Source organism: Typha angustifolia, chromosome 1, assembly GCF_048772165.1.
Source record: "Typha angustifolia cultivar Huaian chromosome 1, ASM4877216v1, whole genome shotgun sequence".
Classification (NCBI taxonomy): Eukaryota; Viridiplantae; Streptophyta; class Magnoliopsida; order Poales; family Typhaceae; genus Typha; species Typha angustifolia.
The window spans coordinates 5302642-5322805 of NC_133239.1; the positions used below are offsets into that span (position 1 = coordinate 5302642).

A 20164-nucleotide genomic window follows, 5' to 3' on the forward strand; every position below is an offset into this window, starting at 1 on the left:
GATTTTACTTGAGAAAATAAGACATTTTGTCGGGGGGCGTTCGAACGCTAGGGACCCACGTTCGAAGCCATGCGAATGTTTGGATGCGTTTACAAAAACAAAAAACAAGAATTGCCCGTTCGAATGACCATGGGCCTGTTTGAACGCCTGCACGTATTCGCAAAAACAGAAAACTATATTTACACACAACAATGAGAATTGTTGGTTTTTTAGGGTTTTAATTTGATTGTTTAGGTCCAAAGGGTAAGGCCTCTGTAAAAATATAGAGGAAACCCTAGTCGAAGTTTATCTGATTATTAGATCGGCATTGTCACCCTTATCTCTCTCCTTCTTTCTCTAGCCATTAACGCCATCTTTCATCTCCTTTCTTTCACCGCCCAAGTCTTTGGTTCGCCTCCTTTAATTCCTAATCCTCCTCTGCTGCAATAATTTCTCCTCTGCACTCTAAAAGAATTCTTCTAGCACCTATCTAACCATTAAAGGGCTAATAAGCTAGGGTTTATTCAACCTTCGGTTGATATTTCAAGATCTAGCCATCCAAATCATGAGATCTTAGATTTGTTGAAAAACTCTCTTCAAGGGCGATAACATATCTAAAATTAAGTAAGACCCAACTATTAGATCTTCCAAAATTCCCTTTGAAAATTATGTCCTCAAAACGGTCTAGAACCGTTACGGATCGGATCAAGCCGATTCGTAACATTTAGATACACCAAATGACATCAAATAAAAATAGAAATCAGATCAGTAGACATATGATCTTGGACATAATTTATGAAGACGACAATGATAAATTTATTTAGATAGAAGTATAGCAGGAGAAAGATAAGAAATGAGATTATTTAATTTGTCAGGTTTAAAAATGTACTGTATTATCTCAAAGAATTATTTTTTTTCTTTTGAAAAGAAGATAAACTAACATTAAATAAAGAAACAGACATCTATTTAAAAATAAAATAAAATAAAATAAAGCAATTGAGTGATTTTGCAAAAATAGAGTTAATTTACAAATTGGAAAATCGCTTTTTTTCTCTCTTTTGCAAAACGCTCAAGCCGTTGAGACAGAAATTATCTTCGTCTCGTGCCGGTGGGCCCCGCAAAGTCAAATACCAAAGCACTCATCACGAAGACGAGGGAGCTTTTGAGAGAGAGAGAGAGAGAGAGAGAGAGAGAGAGAGAGAGAGAGAGAGAGAGAGATGAAGAGAGAAATCTCGTGAAACCTGAGCAACAAAAAGAAAAAAAAATATTTTTCCTCTATGAATCCTCTCCCACTCTGTTTACTTCCATCTCTAGATGCGCGCTCGGAAGGGCGACACCAATGGCGAGCTGCGCCGTCACAGGTGGTTGCGTCAGCGACTACATCGCCATCGCCATTTGTTTCATATCCCTCGTCCTGTAATTTAATCGCATTTCATCGCTTCTCTTCTTCACGTCTAAATGTTCGTTTGGATTCTTTTGATCTTGCGGTTGTTGTTGCTCGGTCGATGCCTGGAGCATGAGATCGATGACTCTTTTGCTTCTTTCAGCGTGGAAATTTTGAATATTTCTCGATTTTCACATGGAATGTGGGATAAAAAAAGAGAATTTTCTGTGGATTGACGTTTGTATCTGTGAATGTAGTTATGGTTTTAAGTAGTTTTTATTGTTGTTCTAGTGGGTTGAGGAGGTATCTGTATTTGACTGGTCCTTTTTCTTAATTTTCTTTCGGCGTTGTGGTTTAGGCGGAAGACACATTGATTGGTAGCTTAAAACCTGGTTGTTTTCACCATTTAAATGAACAATTGGGTAAGTGTGAAGTAGCATACATTGATCTTGTTCGAAGGCAATCATTTGATATCTTTTTCTTCCATGATTTGGAAGACAGATACTTAATATTTGTTGTTGTGTCTATCCATTATGAGAGGAGGAACAGGAATACAAAATCACATGTTAGTCGGTTTTTTACCTTTTATCTGTGGTAGCTAAAATATTTAATCACTAGACAGTTGAAGTAAACTTTATCGCTTTGAAGTTTTGTTGCATTCATTACCTGATTTAGTCAGACTATTTGAGTGGACTGACACTAGAATGCAAAATTAAAGCAGAATTTTGTATTGTTTAGTACAAACAAGGCAATGTTTATTTCTCATTAGTACTTTTGACATTAATAATTCACCTGATGTAGTGCATTTAGTAACATTCGCATGCTAACTAGGAACGACATTACAGTCAAACACCAACAAAATACGGTGCTTGGCGAGCATATGACAGAAATATTTGCCCCCTTCAACTATGCAAGGTCCCGCCAATATTCTATTCTAGACATATACATGCTCTAGTTTTCTGTGTAATTGATGCCATAAGTGCTAAACCATTGTTTTCACTACTTGGATCTTACTTTATGGATCCTCATTCACCACTATTTGCTATCTATATCTAGTACTATCTTTGCAGTTCTTAGTGTTAAAGATAGAACTATAGAAGGGTATGTGTTCGATTGCAACCCGTAATGCTATTACATATCTTAACTTGCAATTCATGAAAGGACTTTTCCAGAATGCTTTTCTGTATTTCCATACCGTTTGCAAGTAACTTGTACAATTTTACCTGACTAATATTATTTGTTACTTTTCTTTTTCAGGCTTCTTGCTCGAGCACTTCTGCCCTTTCTAGTTCAGAAGGGTCCAAACAAGCAAACTTCTGTTGTTTGGCTTGTAATAATTCAGATTATCGGTAGCCTAAACTTAATATTGTCTCTAGTGGTATGTGAATCATATTGACTTTAACCTTTTTCACTTTCTTTTATAGTTAAAAACGTATCTTACTTGGGTACAGATATCAGTAAATTTTCTGAAATTGCGTAGGGGAGATCCTTGGAAATCATGCTACATTTGGGCAGGTTCTCTTCCACTTTACAATTTGGTTTGTCATTAGCAAGTCTCTCCTCTTTTAATTATGTCTGAATTTGCTGAACTTAACTTGCAGTCTGGGCTGAAGGTCCATTAGGGTTTGGTTTGTTAATGAGCTGTCGCATAGTACAAGCCTTCCAGCTATATCATGTGTTTGTCAAGTAAGTTCCAAGCTTTCTTTATTAGGTAGAATAGGAAGAGATACTTTTGATTTTTAGCATTTCTGCACTACCTATAAAAGGTACATTACATACACTTATGTAAATAAAATTTATCTTGCACAAAGACACTACATATTCATAATTCATCTATTGCTGAACTTTTTCCTATCTGTATGTCTATAGGCGGCGACTGCCTCCAGTCAGACCATTCCTCTTACTTATATTGATTCTACTACCATGGATTGGTGGAGCTGCATGTAAGAGAACTTGCTTCGAAATCCCTCTTGCTATTACAAAACATTTATGGTTAATTTGACTTTGTGTGCACCTAAGTGGTTCATGTTTATGATTCCTTATTTATTTACCTAAACATGCAGTTATCTCATCTACTACCACCTTTACTCATAAAGGAGGGAGAAATGGATCTGATCTTGAAATCTAGATGCACATGTGAGCTTAGGTGGATTTATAATAAAACCATGTAGGCTGCATGCACTACAGATAGATATGTGCAAACTTTCTCAACTGCTAAAGAACATCAATAAGAAGGGTAACATAAAAAAAGAGTAGCCACCTAGATATTAGGTATTAGGTGGTCCCCAACGTGGTAGGTAAGTATTACTTTCATTTGGAAAGATTCCCACAGTGATCTAATATCTTTCAAGAAAATAATTTGAGAATCACGATGAAGAAATAAGGAAAACAATTAGGAATTTATTAATTGCAGGCAAGATTAAGACTGATAGAAATATTAGCCATGCTACTATACATCATATGACGTTACTCAAAGCCTCCTGCATTAGATGCCTTTGCACCATAAATTTTTACAGAACCACCACAATTGGACTGGAATGGCAACAACCTATAAAGTCTAGAATGCACATGGGCTGAGCTAGCTGCAAATATATATTCAATTGTATCTGCTTTATTACAATTGCTTTAATGCCCGACAGAGAACTGGACTAATTGACTTAATAGAAAGTATCAAAATTATATTTTTCAGATAGCATAATTGGAATGATTTGATAATTTGTATGTACTAAAACCCAATTTTTTTCTTCTTGGTTTCATTATATAATTTTCGACTCTGGATTTTCTTTTTTCTTCATGGATGCTGCTACAGGAACTCTAATAGTACCAACACTTGTATGAAGTACCCTATTGACTCATCAAAATCTGACACATGATCTTGCAGTTCTCCATATAAACAAACCTTTAAATCACCGGTGCCATATGCGGAGTCAATGGGTCATACCAGTTGTGTGTATTCATGGGCTATATATTGCTGCATTAACTGGTATTACAAATGCTGTTCGGCATATCGAGTTCAGGTTCCATGAATTCAAGGACCTATTACAGGGAATAATCGTCTCATCCATTGTAGTAGGTATGTTCTGATCCATCATCATGCTTGGTTGAACAGTGGCAACATATATTTAATGCATTGAATAAGCCACTTAACATGTTGTTGGATAGAGTATCAGAGAAGAATTTTTCTAGCTAATGGCACATAAAGATGGTATTCTTTTTTTTTTTTTTACTGTATTTACAAGTGCTCATTATTGTCCTAGTGCAGGTGGATAACTTGGGGACAGATGAGTGAATTCCCAACGTAAGAATTATACTAATGGTTGAAATTTACTCCTAATTCCCTTTGATTATGGACAAAGAAGGCCAACATATTCAAATTGGGGTCTTGCCAAGTATGCCATTTTTTGATGGTGCTATTGCAAGCTATAAAATGTAGATTGGATCATGATGACATGTTTTTTTAAAGTGGAAAATGGGAGCCAGGTATATGATACGAACTTCCCTGAATTGGGTTTGATCAATCTCGTTATCAAATTTGTGCAGGATCTTGCACGGAATTTTTGAAGGAGATTCCTGAAGATATGATCGTTGAATCAACGTGAAATTTTGATAGGTTATAGCCTTGGAAAAGAGCTTTCCAACAAATCTAATTTCGGGTGATTCGAACGGCGGGATCTGAAGATATCTTTGATAAGTAGGTGAACGTCGGGGAGTCCGATCTGCTAGATTCAGATCAGAACATGATTTTGGATCCGTGGATAAGGGCACATGATCCTAGATGGAATATGGAGGTGGTAGACTGGCGGTAAAGGGTGACACTAGTAAGGAAGGTGGTCAGGGAAGATTATGGATAGTGGAAAGGATTAGGGCAAGTGTAGAAAGTGATTTGAAGAAGAGGGAGGAGTGGGCCACCCCTAAGGCACTAGGGTGAGTGGTCGATCGAGGGAGGCTAGAGGTGGCGGCGTCGTGGTGGTGGTTGCTGCCATGAAAGGAGGGAACGAGAGGGAAGGAGAGGAAGAAGATTAGGGTAAGAAACTTAATTCATTGATCATTGCCTTTTTGGTTGCCATCCACATCTTAAGAGATTAACCAAACAAGCTAAAAATAACAATTATTAACTCTAGAAATAGTGAATTTTTGTCGATCGCGTTCGAACGGGTCCAACCGCATTCGAACACACAAATTGCGTTATCTATCGATATGAACGCCTGCAGGCGTTCGCAAGTGTGTTCTTACGCACCTCCTCTTGCGTTCGAACGTAATATACAAAATTCTTATTTTTTTCTGAATTAAATAACTAGTACAATAAGAAAGTGTACCCATGCTCGAGATGACTCGGTGAAATTTGAATCACATCATCATATCATTATTTGAATAACTCCTCCAATGGGCTCCAAACCCAATGTGAACCGCCCCCTCCTGATTAGCCGGCTGAACCGTATTAGTATAATGGGTCAAAATGTGTCAAATGGGTCACTAATGTCACGACCGGAAATAAGAATCATGACCGGCCATGCATCTCAATATGCTTGAGATACACGAAGCCTTATTAATACTTTTTATGTGTACGATGGCAAAATAAATAAATAAAATGAAGATATGCTTTATTAAATTTAAAACTAATCGCAATAAAGCATAAAATAATGTTATTATTTTTGAGTCTCTAAACGAAATCAATAAATCTTCTAATCTAAAGAATAAAATCCAAAAGAGCGGAAAAGTAAATAGGTGAATCCTAAGTGGAAGTAAAGTCCCGGTACATCTCGCTCAGTCGTCCCGCTGACTATTACCTGAGATAGATAAATAAATACAAAAAAAAGAATCCATGAACCAACAACTATAGCTCAGTGAGTGGAATCCACTCGAAAACCAAATAAATTTTAAATTATATTAATGCTGAATAAAATTAAACTAAAAGCAACAATATCCATAACAATATGCAATATGCATGCTCTTTAAATAATAACAATGATAACAATAGAGAGAGTCACAACTTGTAACCTTGTACGGTTTCAACATATTAATATCTTTTCAATATTTATACTGTCATATGTCTTAATGGGTCTAAACCCTGTGGATCCACATCAACTAGAAATCACCTTGAGATGACGCTCGAGACTTTTCTTCATAGCTGATCCGGTTAGGGTCATCAAATGGTATCACCATGTGATCATCACACTTTATCTTTTCCTCTAATCGTTGAGAGAAGTTAGAGTCACCTAGAAAATTTCTTATTCATCCTAGGACTGTTCCCTAACCCCGCCAGAGTCACCTAAGAAAGTCATCGCAGTGATCTGATTTAGGACTTTCCCCTGAACTTCTAGATAGACTTGAGTCAGCACGGAAAATCACAAGCGATTTATACCGGGACTGTTATCTAAGTCGTACCAATACTAGTCTCATTTTTTCTTTTCACTAAAACTTAATATTTGCACAAGGTACGGCGATGCACTGAGTATAATGATTAAATGCACACAGAAAATGTAATAATTAAATTTGCACGTAAGGATGAAATAAATAAATTTGCACACAGAAAATTTTATGGTCTGACAAGGTACGAAAAATAATGAAAAATAAATAAATAAATATGTGAGTGAATCCACTCACCTGAGTCTAGGCAAGACAACCGAAATTTCAAATCTCTAGCTCACGTACTAAAAATCACCACCTTTAATAATAAATAATAATAAAATTTTTAATTTGAATAATATCAATATTTCTAAAATTTAAAAACTAAAAAGAACTAAAATGGGTTAAATCACCCATTGGATTGGGCTGGGCTACCGTTGGCCCGGCCCAATCCAAAAATGAAACTAATCGGGCTGGGCATTGATAATGGGTTGGGCTACGGGCTGACCCACAGCCCATCCGAATAAGTGGTTCGAGTCGTGTTTTTGGATCCAAAATCCAAACCCGAATCCGAAATTCGTAATAAAAGGGTTTACCCGAGCCCAACCAAATCCCTTTCTTCCTGCGACTAACCCAAGGAAGAGAAGAATCGAGGGAGAGAGTGACCGCCGGCGACCCCGCTTGCGGCGGTTCGACGACCACCCTCAAGCCCCTCGCTCTCTCTCTCTCTCTTGTGACTTTGTCGTCCTCACGAGGTGGAGGAGAACCCACCGCAGACGGCCGACTTAAAAGCTGACGACGACTAGAGGCACGAGGGTTCCAAGGCGACCACCAATGGCACGAGACCAACGACCAGAGGCTTCTAGGAGGGGAGATAGAGATCCGAAGCCGTCGGCCGGCGTGAGTTGCCGGCAAAGCCGAAATCCCACAAATTAGGTATTTTTATTTTAACCTATTAAACTTAAATTTAATTTGAGGGATGGGAGAGGGCTTACCGACGAGTCGTGTGGTGGTCTCTTATTACTCCGGCAGTGCTCCGGTGGTTTGAACTCACGCCGTGACTCCGATGACAAGAAATAAGAAAACGAAGGAGAAGAAGAAGAGAAAGGTAAAGGAGGCTGGAGTAAAGATAGAGAGAGATTTAGGGTTTAATTTATAGAGTAAAAAGATCAAATTTAAATTAGATTCAGATTCGGTGAGATATTTGCGACTGCCTCGTCGCATGCCGGAGAGGGAGAGGGGAGTGGGTTGCAGAGCACGTGCAACCCTCCTCTCTCAAACTTTTTTTTATCTTTTTTTTTCTCTGGTTCTCACAATATGTATTCGAGCCATATCTGGTCTATTATCTATATCTGATACGTATCAGATACAAATACTTCCCCTATTTTGGGGTATCCATGCTAAATAGGACAGCATTAACTTATCTGAACCTGGGCAGGCTAATTTTCTATTTGGTCTGACTTCTGAGTAAAAATGTGCACTCTAAAATCTAAAATTTATGGAAAAACAGTTTGATGGTATATGGTTTGCCTATCAGAATTTGAGATTAAATGTATTCTGCCATTGATTTTAGTTCTAAATGATATAATCATCAGATGGGGCGTTCTTCGGAATTTGCATTGTTTACTGGAGGTTGATAGGAAAGAATATTGTTGTAAACGCAATGCATAATTCTTCCTGCTTCTTTGTTTGCTACAATCCCTTTCTATTTCAGATAAATCTACAGAATGTTTTATAGTTCTTTTGCACCCCGCATACTTTCAACAGTAGGCCATGGAACTAGAGGTGCTGGCTCTTTTTTTTTTTTTTTGCTGACCAATCAAACTGCTAAGAGGATTGATGTAGAATACAATGTCATCTAGTTGGTAATCAGCTAAAATTTGATGTATCTAGGACAGGATGATATTCTTCTTCACATTACATCCATTGTCCTCATTCTAACCTTAAAATTAAAATAATTATAATTTAGAAAAATGATTCTAAATGTTTACATGAATATGGGAACAACCATGATAGTTTGCTTGTACATGAATATAGGATTGATCTAGAACACAATACAATGTTGTATATTTGTAGATTTTGGTCCTCAGGACTTGAACTCTTTAGAGATGGATTGCCTTACTGTTGATTATATGAACATGAGAACTCTTTCTTGATTTACGCATACTTATCATGTTTAAGTGCTATGTTGATCTTTCTCATGAATGGTTCATACATCATATAATGCTGTATTATCTGTCTCTGGTTCTGATGGTGGATTGCCGTTAATATTTCACAGGATTTTGGATTGGTGCATATGTTTTGAATGAAATCCACGAAGATATTCCTTGGGTTCAAGTTTGCTCTAGATTTTTACTATTAGTAATGGTATGACATCTTTGCTGAATGGTTCTACTCCTTTTGCTCTTTTGACTTATTAAGTCAGCGATCAAGCATTAATCTCCTAAGAAAACTATTTTTCCATACCCTTACAAACTCTCATCGAATAGTATTAAGAGCAGGTTTGCTCTTTCGTTCTCTTGATAATATGCTAAATCTTGATTCTTGCTCGATATACTTCATCTTGATCTTTGTTGTTTTTTCAGCTTCTCCAATTATGGTAAGGCAGAGCAACCAGTCAATTAAGAAATCTTTGTTCATCAGGGTTAAACTTTCAGTGGTGTTCAAACATAGGTTACCAAAACCAATTTAGCCTATTCTCATTTTTTCTTAAAATTTGAATATGGTATCTCTAATTGGGTTTAGGGAAATTGGGTGTTTGTTTGTAGCTCACGGGTAGTGGTGTCATCATTTTCTTTGATAAGAATACATTTTTGCATGTATGCAAATACTTGCGTATAGTTAATGATGTTTATTTGTAGGTACACAATGCTTACTCGTAAGTATGAAATATCTGCAATTAGGGGCACAATGATTGCTTGAAGGCAATCTTGTTGGCATGCGATTAAGGTTGAAAGTGGATTGGATATGAGTCTAATAGTGCTCAACCTACATTTAGATCAATATTTTTTATTCGGATATGAATATGGATACGAATATTGGACAGATAGCAAAATTTAAGACTATATCACAATAAAACGAATATGAATATTTATTGGATATAAATCAGATTTTAAACAGATACTAATATAGATTAGATACAGATCAAATTTTAAAAGAATATGGATACAAATCATATACGAATTGGATCTCAATTGAATACAAATCGGATGTTACCCGAATACAAGTATAAACGAGAGTTCATCTATACTAGCAATTAAACACTTTGAGCTAGATTCTACATAATTTGTATATACATGCAATTAAATAGAAACTCTACTCATTCAACATTTTCAACTATATAATATTATAACCCGATAATGGGGGATCGAGTTAGTTGAGTTAAGTCAAGTCTAGTTAGCCTAATTTGCTTATTATTTTCATTTTATATTAAAATGAATAATTAACATTTGGATCTGATCTGCTAAGACTCTACTCCTATAAATAGAAGTGGTTTGAGATTTTTAGGTGTGGAATGATTATTGAGTTAAGTTATTTTATATTTGAGTTATTATTGTTTTATTGTAGTCGTAGATCATTTTACCTTTATAGGAGTAGATTTTAGCCACAGATACATTTAAATGACCTAAATCTTAGCCACCCTCTTCATCCACGAGCCCTATTATCTTACGGTAATCCACCACACTCCAACAGTTGTCACGACATCGGATATTTATTGATTTGCCTTGTTCTGATCTTTCTTCACTCTTTTATTTTTAACTTTTCACTATGACTTTGAATTTACGTGAAACCAAAATTATTAGATCTTAACTTGTGGCACTACCGCCACAAAAATTTTCATAATTTTCTTACGTCTAGATCAGTCCAGATCTGGTTCGTAATATTAGTATCAGAGTGATTATTATGTTAAGCTATTTTATATCTGAAGTATTATCGTTGTATCGTAGCCGTAGATCGTCTTTATCTTTGTAGGAGTAAATCTTAACCTTAGATTCATTCAAAGCATCCAAATCCTAGCCACCCTCTTCATCCACGAGCTACCTTACCTTATCGCCATCCCCCACTCTTCGGCGACCGTCGTAATGTTATATATTTACCGATTTACCCCATTTCAATCTTCTTTCACTATTTTATTTTTAATTGTTCACTTTGACTTCAGATTTATGTGAGACTAAAGCCATTAAATCTGTAACTCGTGAGGCTACCACCATAATAATTTCATCTGATTTGTAACATATATACTTCTAACATTATGCCATATTTCTTATTTATCTACATTTACCGCATGAAATTATTTAAACAACCTAAAATACATTCTTTCAATCTTCAAATAAGCTAAGAACAATTTCATAAAATATCTTCAAGAACATTAACTTATAACATGTCGCATTTCGAGTTCTCGGTGAGGTACCCCTCTTCTGGCTGTGGCATTGCTGGATCAATGGTCTCCTATTACGAGATCTTCATTGGGTATATCCTACCGATGAAGCTCTCCTCCCACCTCCAACATCCCCAATAGCTCGCTCCTCTCCTAGATCTCAATCCAGAGGAGCCATAGGAAGCCGTGATGTGAGGCTAAGAAGTGGATCCATCCACCAGATGATTAGATTCATGTCTTCGCTTCAAAACCCTCGCTGATGATGGCAAGAGGAGGAAGATGAACCCCGGCAAAGGATCTAGACACGGAACAAAATTTGAAGCAACCTAATCCGATGAATTGGAGACAGTAACCGACAAAGGCGGCAACCGATAGGTGAAGGCTGAAGAGGTTAGAGAGAGTGAGCGAGAGAGATGGAGATGGGTGGTCTTGCGGCTGATGAAGGGCAATGAGGGAGGGTCGAGAGAGATGGAGGGAATGAGGGTTATATTTTAACGGATCAGGTTGGGTCGGGTAGGGTAGGGTTTTTACTAAATTATATATAGGATACAGGTAAAAGAATATCTAATATTTGTATCTGAATCTGAATGAATTGACTATAACCATATTGGGATCCGAATTCAATTTTTTTTTTTATAAAGACAGTGACTTATCGGTATCCAATCGCCTAGTTGAGCTTGATCTTGAAGTTTAGGCTCAAAATTAAATGCGAGCCGAGCTCGATCTCAACAGGCTCGATCAAGTCGGTATGATATGTTTATTTATTTAATATGAGTAATATGAACCATTAGATCTTTTGATCTAATGGCTCAGCTTCTCTTTCTTTATAATTGAATTAGGCTTTATTTCAAGCTTGCTCAGGCTCAAAAATGGCTTGAATTGACAAGGCTTGAAACTGCTAATTGAGTAGCTCATTTAAGCTTGAGTTCGGCTCAAGTTCAAAATAGGCCTGAATTGAAATGATATCAATTCATTGTTGATTAAAGCCAGGCTCGATCAAGCTCAGCTTGGTGTTACACCCATATATCTAGGTCGAGTAGCGGGTCGGATTGGATTAAACCTAATCTATTTTTATCCCTACACGCAATGCTTGTTTGTAGGTACACAATGCATCTCTGTGGGTATGCAATGCCTGTTTGTAGGTATGTAACCTAGGTTTCTAGGTGTGAAATGACATGTCCTACCATTTGGTTTTGTCATGAGTAAAATCTTAAGTTCATTTTGGACTAAACTCATTCCAAATGGGGAGAAAAAAACATATTAGCCCACATCCCGCACAATTTTAACCATGCTTTTGAAAGAATTGTTGTTTGGTTACAAAATCAGGTTAGTGAAATACTTACCTGTTCAAGGAGATGCATAATTCCATTCCAAACACAACCAAGTTTCAGCCAAAACCGGTCGGTTGTGGCATAGGTCGTCTGGACTGGCCTCTTAATCAGAAATATTGTTGATTTCGACACTGTAGCCACCTCCATCAATCACTTCTGGTTGCTCTACCCTACTTATGCTCATCGCTCTTCCACCTCTATTGAACCGTCATTGTTGGGATTTTGATGGGGATAGCTTTCCATGTTTAATTAGCTACCTATTACCATTTATTAACATTTCTTGATAAAGTACATTATTTAATGCATCTTTAATTATATGTAAGAGTTTTATTTTTTTATTGGTAGACTACATAGTGCCCTACACAATACATCCATCATGATGTTGCTTGACAGCCTACATATAGTGTGAACGTTCCGGAGTAGTCATACAATCTGTAGTGGCTAAGGTGCTCCGTAACTAAACTATAGTTACTAAATCATATAGGAATTTTGATATCTAGATAATGATTGCATCCCAGTGGCTATTAGGCTATTTAATTTGTTAATTTCAAGACTAAGATGCATTTTTCATTTAGGGTAGGGTAGATTCAAGTAGGGCCATCTCAATTCTATGCCAGACTTTTGTGTGGAGTCTTTGCTATCAGTCCCGAGCCTATGCCTAGAATTTTTAGTGAGCTAAAGTCCATTTGGAGCCCCAGTTTGAGGCCGAGGTTGGTTCGATTTCCTCCAGAATTCTTAGTTAGATATAATCTATCTGGAGCCCCAGTTGGAGCCTGAAGTTGGGTTAAATTTCATCCAGCTGGTTACATTACTTCTGCTACCAAGTTTTGATTGAAATATAATGTTGAAAGCCTGTAAAGCATGCTGATATTGACCAAACAGCTGCCTTGGTCTAATTTAACATGGCTTTCTTCTGGTCTTCATACTTTGCATTATGCATATCATTAGAATGGACAAAAGGAAATGCTTCCATAATTTCATATCTATCTGCTTTTCATTTTGAGTGAATAATAGTATACTACCAAGTGTTACATTTACAACGTGGCATGTCAGTCTTTTCTTTTCCTTCTCATGCAGGCAAGTATTCTAGTGCTAGTTTTCTTTTCAAAGTCGGTTTCTCAACCATTACATTCACAAATAAGCTTGAGGAAAAGGGAAACATTGGAATTTATGACTATGGGCCAAGCATTGGGTATAGCAGAAAGTGGATTGTTTGTGCAGACTGAGACTGCAAGTGAAGTCAATCTAAATCAACCCCTGGACAAACTTCTGGTGCATAATAGATTCCGGCAGTCGTTCATGGCCTTTGCAGACAGGTCAGATCTTTTGTTCTAGTTGTAGTTCCATCTGCAACATCTGTTATATAAGACTAGTCTCATCAACACAATTCAAGTGGAAGCAACATAAATGATAAACCATTATTATCTTCATCTTATAACAGTTGTCTAGCTGGAGAAGGTGTTCACTTCTATGAAGAAGTAAATGAGTTGAGCAAGATACCTGTCAATGATCCTGTAAAGAGAATCTACATGGCAAGACACATTATTGAAAAGTACATTGTAACTGGTATGTTGTTTTCAGTTATTACCCATTCTTTTCATTGAAACCAACTATTTTATATTTCTTTCTTTCCTCGGACCGAGCCCGACAACTTTTCTGTAGAAGGTATTAGGAGATTCTTATGCAAGTATCTGACATCCAGAGCTAAATCTTGGATTTTTCTTTTCATCCATCATCCAGGTGCAGAAATGGAGCTAAACATTTCTCATAGAACACGTCAAGATATACTTGGCACACTTGATTTATCTCACACGGATCTCTTCAATCATGCAATGTATGAGGTGATGCAGCTCATGAAGACGGTATGCGTTTTCCTTACAAAATATCTACTAATGCCAAATAAATTATAAGAACTATTCCTAACCCATTATTTTGAATAGAACTTGGTGAAAGACTACTGGTCATCCATGCACTTTACGAAATTCAAAGAGGAAAACCTCAAACAATCTGATATCTCAGATCCCACAGGGTGGGAATACTCTCCAAGATTAAGTAGCGTTCGATGCATTGATGATCCCTTTAGCCAAGAACATCTGAACAAATGTAACTCTGATCGAAAATTAAGTGTTTAATCAACGGAATCACAGTAAAAAATTTATTATTCTTTGAATTTCCCCAGTTATATGATCTTGATAACAATCCTTTCATCATGGTAGGCATTCTTCTACAAGATCTAGTTATACATTTCAATGTAGTACAGAGCTAAATGAAGCCTTCCAAACTTGAACCTAAATACAAGAGTGAATATTGTAATCCTTATGCGTTTCGGCTTTGTTTTTCAAAATTTGAAAGAAAAAAGTATATGAAAAATTAACATATCTCTGTTATTTTCAGTTTCTAGAATTGCTCCGCCCTCGCGAGTTTTTGACTATTTTAAGTCCGTCAGTAGGTAATATTTTTTATGCATCTAATTCACTTCGAAAACTTAAAAACAAAATTTTGTGTGCTTTATGAAGTCAAGCTCATAAAAGTCACTTTTTTAATCAACAATTTATATAAAAATTTAAAACCCGCTGATCAAATTACTGAGTACTAAGGAAGAATAACAGAAGTCAATGAACAGGAGAGCAATTTAAATGGAAATTTCTCTTGTAAGATTTGATAATTTTTTAGCGGTTTTTAAAATTTTATATAAGTTGTTGATCCGGAAAGTGACATATATCTGAAAGTCGCTATCTAGGTCAGCGATTGTACTGATGTGATAAAATACATTATTTAGTTTACAACTACCCTCTGGTTCCATTTATATCATAGAGATACATGCTGTTACAACTTTCTAGATCTAGGCCATGTGTCATATATTCATAAGATCACTTTGTTGGTAATTTCATTTATTTAACATAAATTTTCTATTAACTTTGAGCTAAGTTTTAAGTGAAGCCCACATATTATTAATGATGGTTTAATAGTGAAATTAATTTAGCTTAAAGAGTATTTTATTGTCATATATTTATTTAGTTAAATCTATGAAGAGAAGTGAATAAAAATTGGCTCTAAAATAGGTATCACGGCAATGGAAAATAAAGAAAAGTAAGTTTAGTATCATATTGGATATTTAAGAAATATTAGTATGGTATTTAAGTAACAAACTTCTTATGGGCTTTGGGCCCCAAAATGGGTGCCTATTTTATGGGTAAATGTTACTATGCAACTTAGCTCATAAGCGCGTTGTCCGGCCTGGCTCGGTTCGCACGCACGGGTCAAGTCCAATTCTAATTTTTTGCCTGATACGGATCTGATATCAATCGGGGGTTGGTTGGTTGGTTGAACCTGCTCGAAGTCGAAGTGGTGTGTCTCTTCGATGAACAGTTAATCAATAAGTTAATTACTTTTAGACCCGAAATGGTATATGGCGAATCGGTCTTAAGGGGATAGTGTTCAACACTACACTCGACTATTCAGAATTTTATATTCTGTAATCTATAAATTTATTTAATTAATTAATAAATTTTTGATCGGAGTTTTTGTGATTCTTTGGAATCAGATTGTTACCGCCAACACCCTTTAGTTTTGTGAATATGCACAAGAATAAGATTGACCAAAAGTTCAGCAATTAACTCTTCCTACAAGTTTTGAATTAACTACTTTGTTCTAAACTCCAAACCCTAAAAGGATAGCTCAAAAGTTCTTGATATATTCTTCTTTGTATATCATTGTGTTTACTTTTACCATCATTATAATTAGACTAGGTATGAGAGTTTTTGACCCAACTAGTTCTCCTAAACTTTATCTTGCGCTGCTTCTAGTACTATTTAAAATTTAAATATAAGATTATGTGAGTTAGAAAATTATTGACTGGGACAACAATTTTAAATATAAGTCGTTGATTTAGTTAACGAGTTATCTATAAATTTTAAATTTACTAAGTAAATTGTTGAGTATGAAAAAGATAATTTTTATATAAGTCGCTTTACATGGAAATATCTTCTCTCATAATCGACCATTTTCTTAGTTAAAATTTTTATTTTATTATTTGAAAATTGTTGTCCTAGATAACAGGTTTTTTTAAAAACTTAATTAATCTCGTATTTAATTATTTTTTAAATTTTTTTTGGGAAACTTAAAAATAGTCAAAAACTTAGTTATGGTTGTACTTGTTTAAGGAAACTGATGACATGATAAAGACTTATTTATGGGTCAGCAACCGACCAAGATTCCTAATTCATTCAACAAAATTTCCACCAAGTTTTCTTCATTTCTTCGTTCGATCACATCTCTTTGATGTGATATGATATCTAAAATAATGAAGGGTAGTGTTGACTGTCTTTTTTTGAATTTCTTGCCGGCAAAAATGCTGATACATTTGGCAGTCCAATTAGGTCATCTGCCTACTTAATTAATTGCTAATCTCCTCAACTCTATAATTTGGTTGAAGAAATTAACTTCCTACGATCTTGATTGCAGTTGCTAATTCTAGGCTAATAATTATAATCTAATGGTCGATTCTACCTAGTCCATATGATAAAAGAGTTCAAAATTTCTGCCTAGTTTTTTTTCTTTTTGATAAAGAGTTCAAAATAATAAGTCATCATGAGTTAAACGCTTAGCAAGTAACCCACTCTACTAATAATATATCTAATGACAAATATTAATATGTGATATGTATAGTAGTAGAAAAAGAATCATAATAATATATATAAGTCGTCATGAAAAAATAAATAATTTTTTTTGTCTCTTATATTGAATTTCAATTTTCATATATACTAAATTAGAATAATAAATTATTCATATTATTTTGAATAAATCAACATAAAACGAATCAATCTCTGCTAAAAGTATACTATCATGAAAATTAAATTAAAAAACATTTATATTAACACAATATGAATAAATCAATATAAAATGAAACAGTCTATGCTAAAAGTGTACTATCATGAAATTAAATTATAAATCATCCATATTATCTCATATTGGATAAATTAATATAAAATGAATCAATCTCTGCTAAAAATGTATTATCATGGAAATCGAATTATAAATCATTCATAATATCTCAATTTAAATAAATTAATATAAAAAGTGTCAATCTCCGCCAAAAGTGTACTATCATGGAAACCCGCCAAAATTGATAAAATGACATATTGTCTCATTAATGGGAACTCTGACCCGTGGCCACATTATACTACCTAGTCAAAAATGGCGCTCGGGACTTTTCTAGATAGTCAATCCGTCTAAGGTCACAATAGGTATTTTACAATGCCCTACTTATTTTTCAACTAGCTATTGAGTAAGATTAAAGTCACCGGGATAAAATCCATAAATCTTTTTCCTAATTTCGCTAGAGTCACTTGATAGTATGTCGTAATGTTATATTCAAAAAATCTTTTTCTTGGACTTATCTTTTTAAATATAAATTGGGTTCAAGATTTCACTTTTATTAGTATTTACCTATACTGATTTATTCTGAATCTCAAGTATCAAATTTCTCAATCATCAAACTTTTCAATTCTTCAAATACAATATATGCATCGATAATCCATAAATCCACACACACTATATAAGTCAGAAAACACAAACAAATAATAATCTAAAATTGATCTTGCAGAATTTCACATCTTAAAAATAATATTTTTTTTGTGATATATTCTCAAAAATAAAGATCTCATATATTTTATTTACAGAAAACAAAATATATTATCACAAAGATTTCCTATGTTATTTTCTGAAATAAAATATAATAATAATTTTTTTTTCAGAAATCTGAAATTTAAAATTGAAATATTCCTAATTTATATCTTATTTTCTGCAATAAAAATAAACATTAAATATTTTTCAGAAATATGAAAATAATAAACAATAAAATCCTTTTTTCCAAGAATAATAAATCTAATTTTTTTTATAAAATATAAAATCTTAACATCTCTAATTCTTTATTCAAAATCTTTAAAACAACGTAATTTCTTAACTTTTCGCATAATTGACATCGTCGTATTATAAACTTTCTTATCTTATAAACTTAAATATGGTAAGAATAAAAATAAAAAGATATTTCAAGTTCATCAATTCTATTTTTCTATAATAAAAATTTAATAAATATTAGTGAGAATTTGTCTTCATCATTCAATTCAAAATAATTTAATTTTCACGTACTAGTCATTATTTGCACGAACTCCGATGCACTCTATGATTATCTATCATTCCTTTTCTTCTCTTTCGTACTGTAGCGGTATTGTAGCAATGCTACAATACCGCACCTAATTTCTCTTTTAAAAACAAATTCTAATATCTTTAAGTTATACCTAAAAATTTAATTAAAATCTTAAAAGATAAAAGATAAAATATCTTATTATCTAAAGATTTATTTATATTTTATTTATTTATTTATGTTTTAAAATTTTGGGTTGTCGTCTCAACTGATTTCCTCGCTCATTGAGCATGTTAACCAGCACTTGGCTATCATTGAATAATCTAGTTATCTATATATTAGATGGGCTAGTCCATTTGTCTATTATATAATAAAAAAGATGTGCTAATTCTCTCAAATTAATTAACGGCGAACTAAGACGAATATAATCCACAACATTAGTACAAATAGATCCCAAATTAATGATTCGTGTATTCCAGAAAATTAGGGTTAAAAGGATAATTTCAGATGAATCATTTAATTTCCATTATGGCAGGATATTCTAAACTGATTGTATCTATTGAAATTAGCTCTCCTCCAAACTTAATTTATCGAACTAAAATGGTATAGTATCAAAATTTAATGTCAAATGGAGTCTACTTATGCTTGCTTAGCATCCATGTCCTAAGATAACTAGTAAAATACTAAATTGATTAGCGTTTTGCTTAGAAGATGAACCGCTAACGAGTTTAGCAATTTCCTTATAGAATAAATTGTTTATCTTATTAGTGTTTTTACTGTAGCAAGCTAATACATCTCCAAAAAAATTGTTAAAGCACAAACTTAGTATATTGGACTTAAGTATTAAATAAAATGTTACCACCTCCTAGAAAGCAAAATACTAAATATTTTAGTATTTTATTTGAAAGGATAATATTAAACATTCCATATTTTATTTGATAGGAAAATATTGAACTTATCGACCATTCATCTTATAAGTAAAACCACGATCGAATCATCACTTCACCGGTGACCTTATAACATAGATGTTGCGTTGATGCAATAAAGTTTGGGTGTAGTCTATTTCGTATTAAGTTTGAGTGTAGTCTATTTCGATAAAATAAAGTTTAAGAGAGGACTACTTTGTCAAAAACTATGTGCATGTATGTATATACACACATACGTTTGATTAGGGTGGACTTTAAAAGTTAGTTGGAAGTAGCCTAGCTAATTGATTAGGATACCAATATCAGCTATGGAGTTGATAACAACTTATATCTTCCTAAATGAGTTACTCCATATTCCTTTCTAGGGTACTCTTCACATTTTTCTCTTGGGTTCACAATGGTTCTTTATTGTGTCCTTATAAATATGGTTGATAAGTAAGATATTTACATAGTAGAAATAATAGTATAACATGCTAGGTATTAGTTGACATAAAAATATAATATATGAGAGGATTGTGATTATTATTTGATCAAAATGGCCCTTTTTAAATAATATAATATAATTAAATTTAATCAAACAAAATTTAAATATAACATATTTTACGATCCCTTGTGCATATAGGTTGTTAGGTCGTAATCTTTTTTAGCGTTTAGATACATACGGAGGTTTAATTG

General features: G+C 34.3%; 1 protein-coding gene across 2 annotated transcripts; it reads left to right on the top strand.

The window, feature by feature from the left end:
• Nucleotides 1–1197: 1197 nt before the first annotated feature.
• On the top strand, nucleotides 1198–14688 carry LOC140763588 (regulator of G-protein signaling 1). 2 transcript variants are annotated; one of them, XM_073101851.1, is made up of 11 exons: nucleotides 1198–1395; nucleotides 2621–2741; nucleotides 2815–2878; nucleotides 2965–3049; nucleotides 3233–3306; nucleotides 4245–4436; nucleotides 8988–9076; nucleotides 13496–13734; nucleotides 13860–13984; nucleotides 14159–14280; nucleotides 14359–14688. In XM_073101851.1, the coding sequence occupies exons 1-11, from the start codon at nucleotides 1319–1321 to the stop codon at nucleotides 14548–14550; spliced, it is 1380 nt and encodes a 459-aa protein (XP_072957952.1). In that variant the 5' UTR covers nucleotides 1198–1318; the 3' UTR covers nucleotides 14551–14688. The 2 variants fall into 2 exon arrangements, with proteins under 2 accessions (XP_072957952.1, XP_072957962.1); XM_073101861.1 differs by having other exon boundaries at nucleotides 1198–1340.
• Nucleotides 14689–20164: the final 5476 nt, after the last annotated feature.